The sequence below is a fragment of the Osmerus eperlanus genome, chromosome 9 (assembly GCF_963692335.1).
Source record: "Osmerus eperlanus chromosome 9, fOsmEpe2.1, whole genome shotgun sequence".
Classification (NCBI taxonomy): domain Eukaryota; kingdom Metazoa; phylum Chordata; class Actinopteri; order Osmeriformes; family Osmeridae; genus Osmerus; species Osmerus eperlanus.
Genome location: NC_085026.1, coordinates 15,210,239 through 15,227,307, shown reverse-complemented (window position 1 = coordinate 15,227,307; position 17,069 = coordinate 15,210,239). Strand labels below are relative to the sequence as shown.

Below are 17,069 nucleotides of genomic sequence, written 5' to 3'. Positions count from 1 at the left end.
ACACACACATTCTTTCTGTCTCTCTTTCTCTCCTTACCTTCTTTTTGCTGCAGTAGATCTGCCATTTCTTCTCAGCAGGCAGAGCAAACATGGCCTCTCTGTGTTTCTCTGTCAGGTCCAGCTCATCCTGGAGAACAGGAGAGAAGAACAGGAGAGGAAGAGAGGAGAGAAGAGGAGAACAGCAGAGGAAGAGGAGAGGAGAGAACTGGTCATATTACACACGTTTGACAATATTATAGCATGGTGACATTCTCAGAAGGAATCTGGTAAAAAAAAAAAAAAAACTATACTTTGAGTCATTCACTAAGTTATGCTGTTTTACTTTTTGATAAAAGTAGCAGAACAGAAAGAGCTCTTCCAATAGGATCTAAAACCCGTCTCCTCGGTGACTGCATCTCAGGCCTGGGACCACCAGACTCCCCCTGGATCGTCTCAGCACATCTCAGGGGAACGGGAATTCCAATGGACAGCCCTAACAACCTCTCTCTCTCTTTTTATCTTTTCCCCTGGAGCCCTCTATCAGCTGAGAGAGAGAGACACACACACACACACACACACCAGAGACTGGGTAGACCTCCTCAACAGACAGCATGAAATGTGCTGGCCATAAACCATCTTACACACACACACAAGTTACAGTCAGGGCTAAGTTAGGCAGCGTGACCAGGCATACCAGAGAGACAACATCATGGCCAGATGCCCTCTGGTCTATCCCCCCTCCCCTCTGCAGAGACAGATCGTGCTTCCCATCTCTCCAGTCAGTTTGTCCTGCAGACCCTGGTCAGACTGACAGCCAGACTGAAGCCTCTTTAACACAGCCTGTCTTCTAACACAGCCTGTCTTCTAACACAGCCGGTCTTCTAACACAGCCTGTCTTCTAACACAGCCTGTCTTCTTACACAGCCGGTCTTCTAACACAGCCGGTCTTCTAACACAGCCGGTCTTCTAACACAGCCTGTCTTCTAACACAGCCGGTCTTCTAACACAGCCTGCCTTCTAACACAGCCTGTCTTCTTACACAGCCGGTCTTCTAACACAGCCGGTCTTCTAACACAGCCTGTCTTCTAACACAGCCGGTCTTCTAACACAGCCTGCCTTATAACACAGCCGGTCTTCTAACACAGCCGGTATTCTAACACAGCCGGTCTTCTAACACAGCCGGTCTACTAACACAGCCTGTCTTCTAACACAGCCGGTCTTCTAACACAGCCTGCCTTCTAACACAGCCTGTCTTCTAACACAGCCGGTCTTCTAACACAGCCTGTCTTATAACACAGCCGGTCTTCTAACACAGCCGGTCTTCTAACACAGCCGGTCTTCTAACACAGCCTGTCTACTAACACAGCCTGTCTTCTAACACAGCCTGTCCAAGACGGGAAGGTTTTGCCTTCATGCCGCCTCGCAGCTCTGCGTTGGAGGTTTGGACACGGAAGGAGGGGGGGTCATTGTTGTTGTACCGGAATGAATCCGGCAGCAGAGGTGGTCACAGAGCCGGATTGACGTCTGTGTGAAAAGGAGAGCCGGCATGGCGGGACTACACACACTAGACACCGACGTCACGCCTCTGATTCCGGAACACCTTTGTTTGGTTCACTGTTAAATAGCCAAGTCTGCAAAAAACGAGGGGTCTTTTTTTTTTACGGCAAAATCTTGGGAAGTGTGTGTGAAGAGAGCTTGCTTCTCTCCTTCCCCTTCCCTGCACAGTACTCTGGCTTGATCCTAGCCTTCTCCATGGTGCAGTGATACTGCAGGGCCCAGACACTCTCTTTCCCATCAGCCCTCCTCTAGACTTTGTTTCTCTTCTCTTTCACCCTTCTCTCTCTCTCTCCATTCTCCCCAGGCTACTCTATGCAATCTCCCGTCTTTCTCTCTCTCTCCCTCTGTCACTATGCAATTAGTCTCTTCTCTTTTCCCCAGTCTCTCTCTCTTCTTCTTCTTCTCCTTTCCCCAGTCTCTATCTCTCTTTCCTTCTCTTTTCCCCAGTCTCTCTCTCTCTCCTTCTGTCTCTGCTGTGCTCCTCATTAGCTGTGGCCAGAGCATGTTGTGCTGGTCTGTGGAGTGGTGTATTTCCTGCAGGGCCCCTAGTTAGTCTGACAGAGTTAGTTTGACATCTCGGCCAGTCCCATTGTCAGCTCCACGGGCAGGACACAAAGACACCAGCTGGTTCTCAACAGGACGTCCGATAGGCCACAGCCTGGCGGCGAGAGGGACTCTACTGAGCGCGTGCAGACCCGCTATGGGCCTAACTGTAGCGGTAGTGAGTTTGGGGACAGGACTGAATCGAGTCACGCGCTGGTCGGCCTCACACACACACACACATACATGACCGTACAGACACGGAGACACACACACACGCTGGCGATCCCAGTCATGAAGTGAGCGGGTCTGCAGAGCTCAATGAGTTGGGCTGTTATTGTCTGTCAGCAGCCAGACTCTTTCATGGATCATTAGCTAGAACAACAACCACACAGCCGGCCAGCCAGAACCAGTAGCCAATCACGGTCTCTCCTCAAGAGTAGGGACCCTCCCAGCCCTTCCCCCTAATTTCTACCCCTTTTTACTCCACATGTTCATACCATAACATGGTGTACTGGAGAATATGGTAATGAATGTTAGTTGATTATATAATTTCTCTGTGTTGTTGATGTGCTCCACACAGCTCTACGTATGAGGGAGCATTGACTGAGCTGACACTGGGGAAACCACTCATGTGTGTGTGCGTGTGTGTTTACGTCTGTTTGTCTTTCTGTGTGCGAAGGAAAAAGCACACACCTGGCTTTCCACCAACATGGCTGCCATCCAAGCAACCTGGCAAAACCAACATGGCCCCCGTCCACATCCCTCCCACTAGCGATTACATCCGTTTAATACCTGAAGAGCTGGTGATTAGACTATCTACATCCCAGATGGCTGACTGTTAAAGTAGTCCAGCCATAGAGAAAGACCAGCAAGCCAGTGTAGCAGTCAGCAATACAGAAGGTCACACAGCAAAAGCAACTAGTTCATTTGACACCGGCGGTGTTTATTTGGGTCAAACCCATGAGACCGGACCCATATAGACACTCGACGAGGGAAACCAACAGTCCCGTGTTTATAAACCAACACAGGGTGGGGAGGTACGTACCACCAGCTCGGTGAACATGGCGTCCAGTTCTTCGGAGGGCGGCATGGGCAGAGCGGGCTCCAGGCTCTGCAGGGTGAAGCCGCTGTCATGGCGGAGGCGGTACGTGATCTCGGGGTGGTCGCTCCCTTTGAAGCAGCAGAAAATGACGGAGGACAAGCCCCGCCCGCCACGCTTGCGGGGCGCCATGGCAACGGCTGGCAGCAGCGGGAGCGGCAGGAAGCCGGGCTAGGAAGCGTTACCGTCGGTTACCGCGGCTACCTGGGAGAGGGGAAGAGGAGGAGATCCGTTAGTTAAAGAAAACTGAAGTCTGTCTTTGTCTACGAGCACAATAACTACATAGAGATGGACACATCTGAAGCACAGCTCTGTCAGAGAGCGATGTCACCAGGGAGGAGAGACCAGTGATGGTGAGGTGAGGGAAAGAGGTTGGAGATTCTACCCAATTCTTCCAACATGAGCCCCAACTGTTTCTTTAGAAAAGTAGAAGTAGAGAGGGAGAGACAGATAGAAGAGAAAGGAGGGAGGCAGAAAAGGAAGAGAGAAGAGGAATGACACAGAGCGTGTTTAGCAACCACAAAAAGGTGAAACCCAGTCATCTGCGGTGCCAGACAGTGCATTCTGTAATGGGTCAGACAGCGGGCAGTGTGTGTGTGTGTGTGTGGGGGGGGGGTGTGGGGAGGTGTGTGTGTGTGTGGGGGTGTGTGTGTGTGGGGAGGTGTGTGTGTGGGGAGGTGTGTGTGTGGGGGTGTGTGTGTGTGGGGAGGTGTGTGTGTGTGGGTGTGTGTGTGTGGGGAGGTGTGGGTGTGTGTGTGTGTGTGTGTGTGGGGGGGGGGGGCGGCGGTGTTTGTTTGAGCTTTATTCACTTTTACTCAGTGAAAGATTGACTTAGAGGTAGATTTGTCTGTCAGCATGCCTAACGTTTGTGTGTTTGTGTTTAGAATTCAATGTTCTCAACACTGCAAGGCCACAGCAGCTTAGAACTGTCTCCCAAGCACCCAACAAAGTGACCTTCTTCTCAGAGCGCACACACACACACACACAGCACACAGTTAACACTCTCACTCAACACATTCTCAGTCTACTCTCACCCACAGACGATAAAAACTGATATATAAGAAACCACCAGTCTTCAGTCATGGTACAGTAGTGAGACATAAAAGACACTTCTACACACATACAACAGAAGAAATAAAGTGAAACATGTTAAATAAGTATCTCTTAAATGGAAAAATATATATATGTTAAATGACCTCTATTTTCAGACACATGTTTTTTTAAATCTCTGCCATGTTTCTGCCATGGTCTGGCTACTGTTCACAAACCCCCACCAGACACACACACAACACACACAGCCCCTCCCTCCGCCCCTGAGGTATACTGGCAGAGTAGGATGGGCAAGTGGACGTGTAAAATGAGTGGCGGATGGCTTCCTGAATCAGCCTCCCTGTACCCTATAAGACAGGGTAGGAGGAAGGATGGAGGAAGGATGGAGGGAGGGGAGTGAGGGAGGGACGGAGGGAAGGAGGGAGGTGGGAGAGAGAGAGGGGGAATTGATGCAGATTTATTCTTTGACACTGAAGTATTTTCCTTTCCCTTTTCTCTTTCTCGCCCTCCGCCTCCCCCTCTCTTCCTCTCTCACTCCTTATTTCCTCCCTGACGGCACATCAAAGACAGGGAACAAAGAATCCGACTGAAAAATCTCCAGAGGAAGTGGTGGTTTTAATATTGTCCGTTTCAAAGAGCAGCTTGCAGCGATCACGATGGTGATGGTAAGACTGCCTCCCTCCTCTACTCCCGAGGCAGCTCTACCTGCCTCCTCTACTCCCGAGGCAGCTCTACCTGCCTCCTCTACTCCTGAGGCAGCTCTACCTGCCTCCTTCGCTTCCCTCATATCCTCTTAAATACAAACAAGGAAACACAAGAGGCATGCACAGTGTGTGCTGGGGTAAGGGAGATTATGTATGTGTGTGTAAGCCAGTACATCTTCAATGTTAAGGCTGCGCATTAAAATGTTTTATTACCACGATGCGCTATATTAATCTCTGTATCTCAAATGCACACGCCTTCCCACAACGTGATTATCCAGGAACAACAACTCGGGCTTGGACATGAAGATGCCTAAATGCCTGTGTGAGGCTGTGGCCTGTCTGCTGGTCCTGCCCCGGTGAGTCAGGCAGGGCGTGGATGCAGGTATAGAACACACACACACAAGCATGTATGCAAACGCACACATAGATACACACACACAGATGCAAACACACACACCTACATACACATCCGTGTCCTCCTCAGTCAATCCACACACTCCAACAAAGCCACACTGGCTGATTTTCCTGCTGTCAGAAGAGAAAGAGTAGCTGTGGAATTATATAATCATCTTTAGGCACAGCCAATAGGAATGACCGGTACTGACATGGTCATTTGAACACAGCCTATAAGAAGGAACGCTCCAGACATGGTTATACTAACAGCCAATAGGAATGACTGGTACTGGAATGGTCATTAACATAGCCTATAGGAAGGACTGGAACAAGTATCAGACCGACAGGAAGGAACAGTCAGGCACCACAACATCCAGTTTCCTGCTTAGGATCTACAGTTCCACGGTTTGTTCAGATATATCAGACTAGCCCACGACTGTCCATGTTCCCCAGAAGTCTTCACCAGACATGCGACCAGCTCAGAAAATCTAAACAGATAAACACAGGAAGTAGACACCCAGAGATTTGACTGGAACATGCAGAGTTCCGCATTCCAAAATAATATGCAAAAAATGACATATTTTGGAAAGGATGGTGGTTGCTAAATCTAGTCTGGTCCTCATCAGTCTGAACTAGAACCGTATCTGGACATATGTACAAAGGTTAGTGAGCAGATCTTAACACGGATGTCACTTTCAACAGCATAGCAAGATGACAGACCTATAATCCTTGACAAGAACCTCGTATCCTTTCCATGATCCACAAGTCATTAGTGTGTAAAGTGTGTGTGTATAGTGCGTGTGTGTGTGTAAGTCTGTAACATATCGGCTCCAGATGTCAGTGATGATAACTTGAGCTGAAACACTCTGTCTTTATCCTGCACACACACAACTTTTCCAAGAATTGAAACACACTCCTCAAACATGCACGCCCTCTCAACAACATACACCATACAGACAATGATGATTGCTTACTGTCTCTCTATGCTATTGTTCTCAAACTGTGCTTCAAACCAGTCTGTTACTGATGATGGTTTGAGAAGATTGTTGTACCCTGTTATATACTCTATTCTGTTTACAGCTAGAAGGTTGAAGAATGTTACAAACAAGATGGCCACTCCCAGACAATGACTGAAGCTGATGAAGTTGAAAAAAGAATGATGCTAATTGGCTAGTTAGTTGAGAAGTGAATGAAGCGGATTGGTTAGCAGCTCGGCGGTAGATGACGTGATTGGTCAGCATTTCAGCGGTGAAGAAAGCGGATTGGTTAGCAGCTCAGTGGTCAGAGACAGTGTATTCTGTTCAAGTATGGAGTCATCGCTGAATAGATGTCACATATCCTGTACTTAACAGACCACTGCACCACCCTATCCAGATATAGATGCTGCATAGTGTGTGTGTGTGTGTGTACAGCGGTTATGAATAGAGATGCTGTATTATTTAGCCAAATATGACTCTTAAGAATCACTGCAGCAGATTCACCAGAAGCTACAGGCTGACAATGTTAGAAGGAGCCAACCTCCCATCCCACCTCCCCCACCTCCACACACACACATCATCACCTGGCTCCTAACCACACCAGCCCGTCACGGTCTGAGGCATGTCAGCTTGCTGTGTTTGTGTCCTCGGCTGTTTGTCCTGTGATCTGCGGGTTGGACAGGACATGCCCTCAGAGTTGCCGACCGGCTGAGTGTTTGTGTGCGAGTGTGGGTGCGAGTGTGTGCGTGTGAGAGAGAGAGAGCTGCAGACAGCAGTAATTACCTCCTGTGGATGCAGTCCTGTTGATGAGGAGGTATGTAGGAACAGCCTGTCTGCCAGACTACTGCTTGTTAACATATCTACCTCCAAGGCTAATGGACATTGTGTACGTGTGTGTCATACGTTTATGCATACAGTATAGTACAGAGGCTAAATATATGATTCGGCACTGGACAATCATAATCTTCAAACTGGTGACATCATTGTATTGGGAGGTGGGCATCCCATAATTGTTGGAATATGTGAAGCGTGTTAACAGGAAAGACAGGGTGGGTTGACACACTCTCGTCTCTCTCTCTCTCTCTCTCCCACATGCACGCACACACACACACCGCCTCAGGCTTCCCCCGTGTCTAACCAAGCTCTCCCATGACGATCTGAACAGGAAAGAAGAAAAAGCAGGCCTTAGAGATGGAGGAGAGGAGAGGAGGGGGATGGAGGAGAGGAGAGGTCCCGCCCCTGGTGACAGCTCCCCGGCAACGACGTTGATCTCTTTCATCTAGAACACACGCACCCTTCTGTGGCTTGAAGCCTGGAAGAACCTGGAGTCCTGATAAGCGGCGGAAAGCCGCTCCCCAGCGGTCACGTCTGGTCGGCTCTGGATCTGCTCTACAGTGCTGTGGGAATCATCCCTTCATCCCTACTTTTCTCTCCCTCTTTTCCAGTTTTCTGTCCACACGTCCCGGCCTCCAGCCTATTAGAGCTCGGCTTTTAAGCAAATCAATAACCAATGATCGAACAGCTTGTGAGAGCAGAGAGATAGACAGCTGGATTGATTGAGTGGACCAGGCGGGCAGGGCAGGGCTGGTCAGTGCTCAGGAACAGGTCAACAGGATCTGGAGATGGACAAGACAGATGGATGGGCAGGCAGGCAGGCAGGCCAGCAGGCAGGCAGCTATTTACATAACAAACCCATCTCCGGACCTAATCAATGCACCACCAGATCAATAACTCAATCACATCCAGGCTCAGAACTCGCTTACAGTACAGAAAGGTTATCTAACACACACACACACAGTGTGACCACGGAGAATACAGAGCAGCAGCTCCAGCCTGTCAGCTCACATTAAGAGAGAGTGTGACCGGTGCAGTGAGAGAGCTGGGCCTACTGTTGAAACCACTGGGAGAGGAGAGGCGAAGAGAGGAGAGGGGAAGAGAGAGGAGAGGAGGCGAAGAGAGGAGGCGAGGAGACGAGGCGAAGAGAGGAGGCGAAGAGGACAGGTCAGTGAAGTAGACCAACAGAAATAGATCAGCAGCAGCAGATATGAGGTGCTACCAGAGCAGAGAGCAGATAAACCAGGTCACACGGCTACGTAGCTCGCTCGGAGTATTTGGGATTGATTTGATAGGGAGGAGGGGGGCACTATTTTGGTCCTCCCTGCTGAATGCCATGGGGAGAGATAAGTCACTAATTCACATGTCCCACTTCTCTAGACCTAAACTCAACACTAGCTCGCTCCTACCCTGACTACGGAGAGCTGCAGTCTGCAGCGGGCTAATGTTTTCCACCACAAATCCATTAGAGATGCAGCAGACCAACCCCCTACCCTGAAACCAGAACCAGGAAGCAAGATAGCGAGAGGACACAGTCCATACAAGACTCTGGTCTGCAGGGTGGAGATCAATACCTCTGCCAGAGGAGCTGACAGGGTGATCGGCCTTCCTGCCCCAGGCGCCATGGGGGTGGGGTGGGGGGGGCGTGGGTCAGAGGAGGGGTCTTGTCTCTCTCCTCAGATAACCTGAAGGGCAGACAGGCAGGCGGGCAGTCAGGCCGGAAGCAGGCAGTCAGGTCACGGAAGAATGCAGTGTCTTGTAGAACAGGTTCGCAGGGTTCACAAACACACACACACCCGTCAGTACCCACCTGATCCCAAATTCAGCCTTCCACACTCTCATACCACCCCAAGTCCCCACACCCCCCACATAACCCAGTTGCCGAGGCACCCCACCCCCTCTCACTCCTGGTTGCCAGGGCAGTCACCAGCACACTGCTCTGTATTACACGGGCTAATCCACAGGGATGAGGGAGCCTTCTGGTCGCCATGGACACCAGAGAGAGACCAGCTCCCCACGTCCAGCTGTGTCACTCACAGACAAGGGGAACCTCCAGGGGCCAGTAACCAGACTAGGCAACCACGATCGCCATGGAGATAAGGAGGGCGGAGATACATGACACACTCTACTGCAATTCAAACTGTGATGTACACTAATTAAAATCAAGTTTTAATTGTGCGGCCCTTTTCTTCGTAGATCGGCACCTATAACCGACCAAAACCCTCAACACTACACTAAATCATATGCACGACTAACCACGTTAACGAACAAATAGTAGCCTTGTGGTGACTCCCCAACACAACTTAGCTAGCCAATCTCACCAATGAGCCTAGCTAAAACTGACACAATGTAGACTAGCCTGCCTTTCTAACCACATAGCCTAGCTACTTACACTGTTTAGCTAGCTAGCTCTACCTTCTATAACCATTGAGCAAAGCTCCTAACACTGTTTAGATAGCTTCTCTTACCACTGAACCTAGCTACTGACACTGTTTCGCTAACCTCTCTAACCCTTGACCCGCTATTGGCGCCATTTAACTTATAACGTTCGTTATAGCCCTTGACATTGTATACCGGCATTGTCTAGCTAACGTGTTACAGTTAGCCCCGCATCCCCTGCCTACCACCCGGAGTACGGTGTGTTACTGGAACTGTGAGGTGAACACACTCCTCTTCTTCCTTGAACTTAAACACACAGACAACACCACTAAAACCTCCATGAAAGCTAACCTACCATTAGCACCCAGCCTGGCTAAAAACAGTAAAACATGAGATAAACAACTTGACCTGCTCTCTCTCTCTCCCTGTGTGCGCGTGCGCGTGTGTTGGCACACCCCGGGAAGAAATGCATGCGAGCCTCATTCCATTCATAATAGTTTTTCTGTAGACGGCAGGCCACACTGAAAGGGCGAGTGTGTGTCAAAGTCTGGCTCTAGCCACACTGAGAAAGAGTGACTGATATTTTACCTTTTCCCCTGAGTCACACACCAACCTAGATGCAGAGGATGGTAATACTTTACCCCCCCCCCCCCCCCAGACAGGAAAAACAGCCCCAGCTCAGATCTTAATCAACAATCTAGCCACAGATGAGCAACAAAACCCCTGTTTACCTGCAACAACTGGTCAAAGTTAGGGTTTGGCTGTGAGGGGGACATTACATAAGAAGTGGTGAAAAAGACAGTCTTACCTTGTAGACCACAGCAATATATCCAGATTGAGCAACTGAACAACTACATGTCCAGTCCAGACAGAAGCAGTGTGTCGTGGAGACTGAGCCCAGCTGTGGAGACCTACTCTAGGCCTGCCTGTCCAGTCCCACCAGCCAGACCACAGGGAGGAGTGAGACTAAATCTGATCCAGAGAGATACAGCCCTTTCCAGGACACTGAGTCACACATCCACACTTCCTCTGCCTGGACACGACATCTTCGAGACACGTAGCAGAGACAGCACAGCCCAGCGGGGTCCAGTCCAACCCAGCCCTACAGGAAGCTTATAATACTACGTACTCCCAGAATTGCTCCTGGACACACACAAACACACACGCGCACGCACATATTCTGCTCCTGCAGCTACTGCTGCTGTCTCAGCTAACCGACAGCCCTGGAGCGAGTAGCAACACCCCCCTCCTCCGGTTTCTGTCCTCCTATTGGATGGAGTCGGAGCTCAGCCCCGCCCACACCCCGGGTCTCTTCTGGCTGATCTAGAGATCAAGGGAGACAGAGAGAAAGAGAGATAGGGGGGGGGGGGGGGGATAGTACGATAATGAAAGAGAGGGCGGGGGAGGGAAAGAGACAGAAAGATAGAAAGAAAGATGGTGGAGATAAAAACAGAGAGAGTGGGAGGGATAAAGAGAAAAGAGAGAGAAAGAGAGAGAAAGACAAAGGGTGGGAGGGAGAGAGAGAGACAAAAAAGGAGAGAGATAGCTACTAAGTGTTGTGTAAAGGTAATAGGACAGCAGAGTGTGTTTATAGGACATAGTTTACATACAAAAGGCAGCTTTGTGTGACAACAGCTGGAAGGCTGGCCAACAAGCCACCAGATGTGCAGCTTGATCCCCCAAGTTTGAAGATTATATTTGATTCACTCAGTATGCCAGTCTCTCACTCATTCTCCCCGCTGGTGAAAAGCTGCCTGAATATTAAAAAAGTAATAATCATTGACTAGCAAGGCAACCACAGCAGGCTAGATAGACCTGTTCTCCCAAAGGACACATAAGGCCTGAGTGAACCAGCCAGCCAGCCAGAGAATGAGACAAAGGAGAAAGCCAGGCAGGTTGTAAGACAGCTGTCAGCGAGCCAATCAGTCAATGATCGCTCACCCCAGTTTAAGAGACAATCAGTGAAGCAGGCAGGAGCTGGAGAAACAGTCGAAGGTTCCCCAGCTGAGTCTGGTGATGGAGGGGTAAGTCTCGGAGTCCACTGTGTCAACAACAACACAGCCACCAACCTTCGCCCTGATAATACCCAGCATCCACTGCTGTTTGTTTAGTCTGATTGTTGCTAAGTAGAGAGATAGAACTGTCGTGGACGTTTTTAAGAGAATGAACCGGAGCTCTTCTTTGCATGGGTGAGGGAGAGGGGGAGGGGCGGTCCCGTTCTCATCATATCACCTGAAAAACCCTCTTCATATTGCTGACATCCAGCCTCAACTAAATAACACCTAGGAAATCGGATCCAAGACACTTATTCAAAAGCTACTTCACTTCATATCAGTACAGTATATCAGGTAGTGCTTGTGTTGAATGCTTAGCCTACGTAAGGGGGGGTTGTATTTTGCTGATGTTTGTGTGCGTATATCAGGTTTTGTGTTGATGTTTTATGCATGCTCATCTCCCAGACATTCCAGCGCGGTGGGATCATGTATCTCTGTTTAGGTAAACATGATCTCCACTATGGAGAGTGTGCAGTTTGGCCTTCGGCGAGTCTGAACAGGTGGTCTATCACAGGTGTGACGTATCACTCTGCCGAACACACCCACACAGCACCCCCCACCCCCCCGGAACCTTCCCCAAACAACCACGGGGTCAACCACAAACAGGGGGCTCACACGGTCGTGGTTGTGTCTGGCTCGGCTGATAACCATGACGCTGAGACCATACAGGCAAAGGGAGGTTTCTCTGTGGATTGAAATCAACCAGAGACGTGACACTTAAATGGCACATGCTTTGCTACTGGTGTTCAGTTTCTTCCAAGCTGCTACATTCTGACTCTTGTCATTGTTGAACGCTCGTCATGCCTGCATCTGACACATCACTGCTGAGACACTGTGATATCTAGCTTAACTACATACCAGCTAGGTATCCATCACTTTGCCACCATGACGCAGCATACCTATTAAGTATCTGTTTGTTTGTTTGTGTGTGTGTGTGTATGCGGAAGTCTTTTGGGAATGTCGCTGACAAACCATTCCTGCCCCAATCAGATTCAGAGAGGAATGTCACCAGGGTTCTTTAACAAACATGTCGCAATGAGAAAACCTATTGAAGCTGAGCACCGTGGGAAGGGAGGCCATTGGGGCTCTGTAGGCCCCCAGTTTCCCTCCTGGCCCTCAGTAAGCCTGCGCTCGGCTCCCTTCCCGGCTCAGGGATCAGATAGCTGGAGCATGGCTGGCTTAGAGGCTGGATGAGGGCAGCATTGTTAGGGAGTGTAATGGTGCAACATGGGGCTCAGATCAGGAACCAAGCTCAGCCTGCTGTTGCTGCGCTTCCAGGTTTCTACATCAGCATTTCATAACACCCGCCATTCAAAATTGATAGAGAATCAGACAGTATTTTATGGTTTGAGAGTATTTCCTGACAGTTCTTTCTCCCTGCTTAATGTATGAAGGCTCTTAAGCCGACATCTGCATTAGTAATGATACAAGAACACAGTGGAAAGAGTCTGAAAGCATTTGTTTGTTTGTTTGTTTGTTTGTTTGTTTGTTAGTGTGCGTGTGTGTTAGTTAAAACTGCTCTGTATGACACTAAACAAAATCTTAGTGAGCTGCCTGTTTTTTTCCTCGACTAACCAATTATGGTAAATGTTATTACTTGCATTTCAGACTCTGCTTACAGAGAGGGCACCAACTGTAAACTCACTGGCTAACTGTCTGTTCCACATTAGTTAAGCTAAAAACCAAGCTAACACACTCAAATGCAAGCTAATACAGCTGAAATGTGAACTTGGACAGCTAAATAAATATGTGATAAATCGCAGCCAAAAACATCTCAAAGAATATGAAAACATGTTTTCCAAGGAATCTGCTCATACAGGAGATCGTTTGTGATGGACTGTAGCTTGCGCTCCATTTGAGAACCAGAAGAAACTTCTTGACCAAACAGATCTCAGATGGTGGCAGAATGGACAGTCACTGATAGGATCATAAGTCACCCATACATCAGTGTGGCTGAAGAACCAGGGTTTAACCCATGTCAGACACATTAATTCTCAGCCCACTTTGACCTAGAGCACAACTACAATTTAACACATTTAGGGACATTGCCTGTCAATAAAAGTGTTTCTTATATTCAACCTATGGTCTGCACCTCTCTGTATCACTGACCGTCTTTGGAGGAAAGGATTCCTCATTGATATCCTCCTCCCAAGACTTCTTTACGAGTTGTTCTTGTCTTCTTTGAGGGTTTTAGGTTGGTTTAGGTGCAGTTCTATGGGTGTCTGTGAAGCCATATGTGACATTGCTTGTAAAAAGGGCTATGCAAATAACATTTGATTTGATTTGAAAAGTGTGACCTGAGAGAAGCTTTTTAACATAGGGATCCTGCCAAATCTTAAATTTTCATCTGCTTCTAGTTTCTTCCGGGGAAGAATGTTAGAACTGGTAACAATTGAGTGGTTATATCACTGTCACACACTTTCTATGACACGGTAGTGAAAAGGATATTCAGCATAATGCACAAGACCTGTACAGTCCTCTCTTAAAAGCAGAGCCTTATCTTAAACGAGTATAACCATCTCTTGACCCGCACCACAAGTGATCACAGGTAGACCCAATCACACCCATGTTTTTAATTTAGGTGGAAATGGTGTGTGAGTGTGTGTGTGTGTGTGTTGGGCAGTGGGGGGACCTCGGCCCAGCCAGGCAGCAGAGGGATGGATAGGCTGACTCTAGGCTGGGCCTGGGAGAGAATAACACAGAGTCCCACCATTGTCCTGTCTCACTGAAGCACACACACACACAGAATAGGCACGTCCAAACAACCTCACCAACCTATTGTTGCGGCTTGGACTGGGTTTGAGACTAGGTTGAGGCTGGACTGGAGGGCTGGGGGCTGGGGCAGGGCCAAGGGCCAGGGGCTGGAGGCATGGGCGGCAGGGCCAGGGGCTGGAGGCATGGGCGGCAGGGCCAAGGGCTGGAGGCATGGGCGGCAGGGCCAGGGGCTGGAGGCATGGGCGGCAGGGCCAGGGGCTGGAGGCATGGGCGGCAGGGCCAGGGGCTGGAGGCATGGGCGGCAGGGCCAGGGGCTGGAGGCATGGGCGGCAGGGCCAGGGGCTGGAGGCATGGGCGGCAGGGCCAGGGGCTGGAGGCATGGGCGGCAGGGCCAGGGGCTGGAGGCATGGGCGGCAGGGCCAGGGGCTGGAGGCATGGGCGGCAGGGCCAGGGGCTGGAGGCATGGGCGGCAGGGCCAGGGGCTGGAGGCATGGGCGGCAGGGCCAGGGGCTGGAGGCATGGGCGGCAGGGCCAAGGGCTGGAGGCATGGGCGGCAGGGCCAGGGGCTGGAGGCATGGGCGGCAGGGCCAGGGGCTGGAGGCATGGGCGGCAGGGCCAGGGGCTGGAGGCATGGGCGGCAGGGCCAGGGGCTGGAGGCATGGGCGGCAGGGCCAGGGGCTGGAGGCATGGGCGGCAGGGCCAGGGGCTGGAGGCATGGGCGGCAGGGCCAGGGGCTCTGATCCCATCCCAAATCAATCCTTAAGCCGTATGCACCCGGTGCACTGAGGATCAGGGTAGATGAAGCCGGGGGGAAGCCAAGTGGGAAGGCCATGTCAGGGTGTTGAACCGTGGGCAGAATGCCTCCCACATTCTCCTCCGTCGGCTGGCCAGTGAAGGGTGTGTTTGTGTGACCAACCCAGTAGAATCATGCAACACCTGTCTACACCACAGGCAAATATGCAAGTCAGGCACACACACACAATGACATGTACTGTGCGTGCACACACACACACGCAAATCACTCCACATTGTCACAGTCTGAAACTGCAACACAGCTGAAAGCAAAACACAATGTTTGGTTTCATCGAGATAAGTTGTCGATTGCCATCTGGGGCTTCATGTTATGGCTGTAGAATTAAAACAGACAGACATGCAGGCAGACAGCAGACAGACAGAGACAGACAGACAGGCAGTTACAGAACAGAGATAGAATGACAGAACAATAGAAACGATGTACAGCTAGGGAGCAGAGAGACCCACAGTGAAACTGATCATCAGACAGACATTGTCTGTTAATGTCAACAGTGTGTGTTGTGGTGGTAGCAGACCTCAGTATCAGGTCTCTGGCATGGCCTGACGTCCCCTGGCACAGCTAGCGAGCAGCTCCCTGCCTCCCTAGCACCACCCTGACCTCACTGCTCTAATTGAAGACTTCTCTTGGAGTTCTACTATGCGAGGTGCAGCTATACAGTTACACACACACTCATTAATGAGCTGTGCCAATACCCTGGGATACAGGCTAACAAATACCTACCCACCACCCACTCAAACACTCCTCCACATCTACCCTGCATCACACACACACACACACCACAGTACCAAGGGAGAGGGTTATGGTCCCCAATCTCTAAACCATTCTTGGACCCATGCCCAGTACACACAGTATCTAAGGTGCTGCTGAGATGCCACTTACATACACTCTCTCACAAACTCTTTCTCTTTCTCTTACACACACACACACACACACACACACACACACACACACACACACACACACACACACACACACACACACACACACACGGGTTATGTCAATGATTGAGATGCTGAGGCATGCGTGTCTGCGTCAGCCAGAAAAACGCCCGTCATATTTCACAAAGACAAGACAGGTTGGTACTGGGGTTAGTTAGTGGAAGGGAGTTGGGTGGAAACCAAACTGGTGGTGTGGTAGTTAAGTCTACGTTGTCTCATATACACTTAGATACTGTCATCCTGAAACCAAAAATAATGCTCCAACGTTGGTTGGTTTGTTGGTCTAGGTGAGCGGGACATCCGGGTTCAATGCCGTTCTGCCCTGGCTTCAGGTTAACGTTGGGAAGCGAGCTCTAATGTGGGCTAATTCAAACACCTGGTCTGGACAGCCGGATAGCGGTCTGATGACGGTGATTATCTGTAGTAGGTATAATAACTGTTAAACGATATACCCGTTCCCCATACTAAATGCATTAGAAACAGTAGCAAGTCAAACTTTTGCTGCACAGCCTATCCCAGCACCGGCCTCGCAAACCCGCAGACAGATTCTAGTCTTCTCATCGACTACACAGCCAGAACACGAACAACAAAAAAAGACGCAAGGCCTACATTCTTCACATGCTACCAATCAGATCGAATTACCTTTTAACCGTGCAAAAGACTGCCGTTCGAATTAAACAGATAGTTTCCATTTATAAGAATTCGTCTATTCTTCATATGAAAATTATTTGCATCTTGATGTCGTCCCACCCATAATGTAGTAGGTTACAGCAGCGATCATCGTCTTTTACATTATTCACAAGACTACGGCAAACTATTTCACCGAAAAACGATAGACCTATGTGTTGCGCACCCAAATAATTATCGTCATATACGAATATATAACGGTAAATTCTGCGTTACCTTGTAAACAAATCCATCGCACCGCCCGTCCAGTCGGTCTTTCACGGTAAAGGGTGAATGGGGAGTGGAGCTGGGCTGTAGTGATTGGGCTGTGTGGCGGGTGACATCATCGTTTTTGGCTGGTGTCAGC

At 49.8% G+C, this 17,069-nt stretch overlaps 1 protein-coding gene across 3 annotated transcripts in view; it reads right to left on the bottom strand.

Annotated features, from left to right (window-relative positions):
* Positions 1-17,051, bottom strand: part of daam1a (dishevelled associated activator of morphogenesis 1a) — a 35,983-nt gene extending 18,932 nt beyond the window's left edge. For 2 of the 3 annotated variants that reach the window (XM_062470131.1, XM_062470133.1), the window contains exons 1-3: positions 10,324-10,692; positions 3,125-3,382; positions 38-127 (exon numbers count right to left, since the gene is read on the bottom strand). In XM_062470131.1, coding sequence (XP_062326115.1) covers positions 38-127; positions 3,125-3,310 — 276 coding nt within the window. In that variant the 5' untranslated portion in view covers positions 3,311-3,382; positions 10,324-10,692. Of the gene's footprint in view, positions 1-37; positions 128-3,124; positions 3,383-10,323; positions 10,693-16,939 lie in introns of those variants that run through there. The other variant, XM_062470132.1, reaches the window with a different exon arrangement.
* Positions 17,052-17,069: the final 18 nt, after the last annotated feature.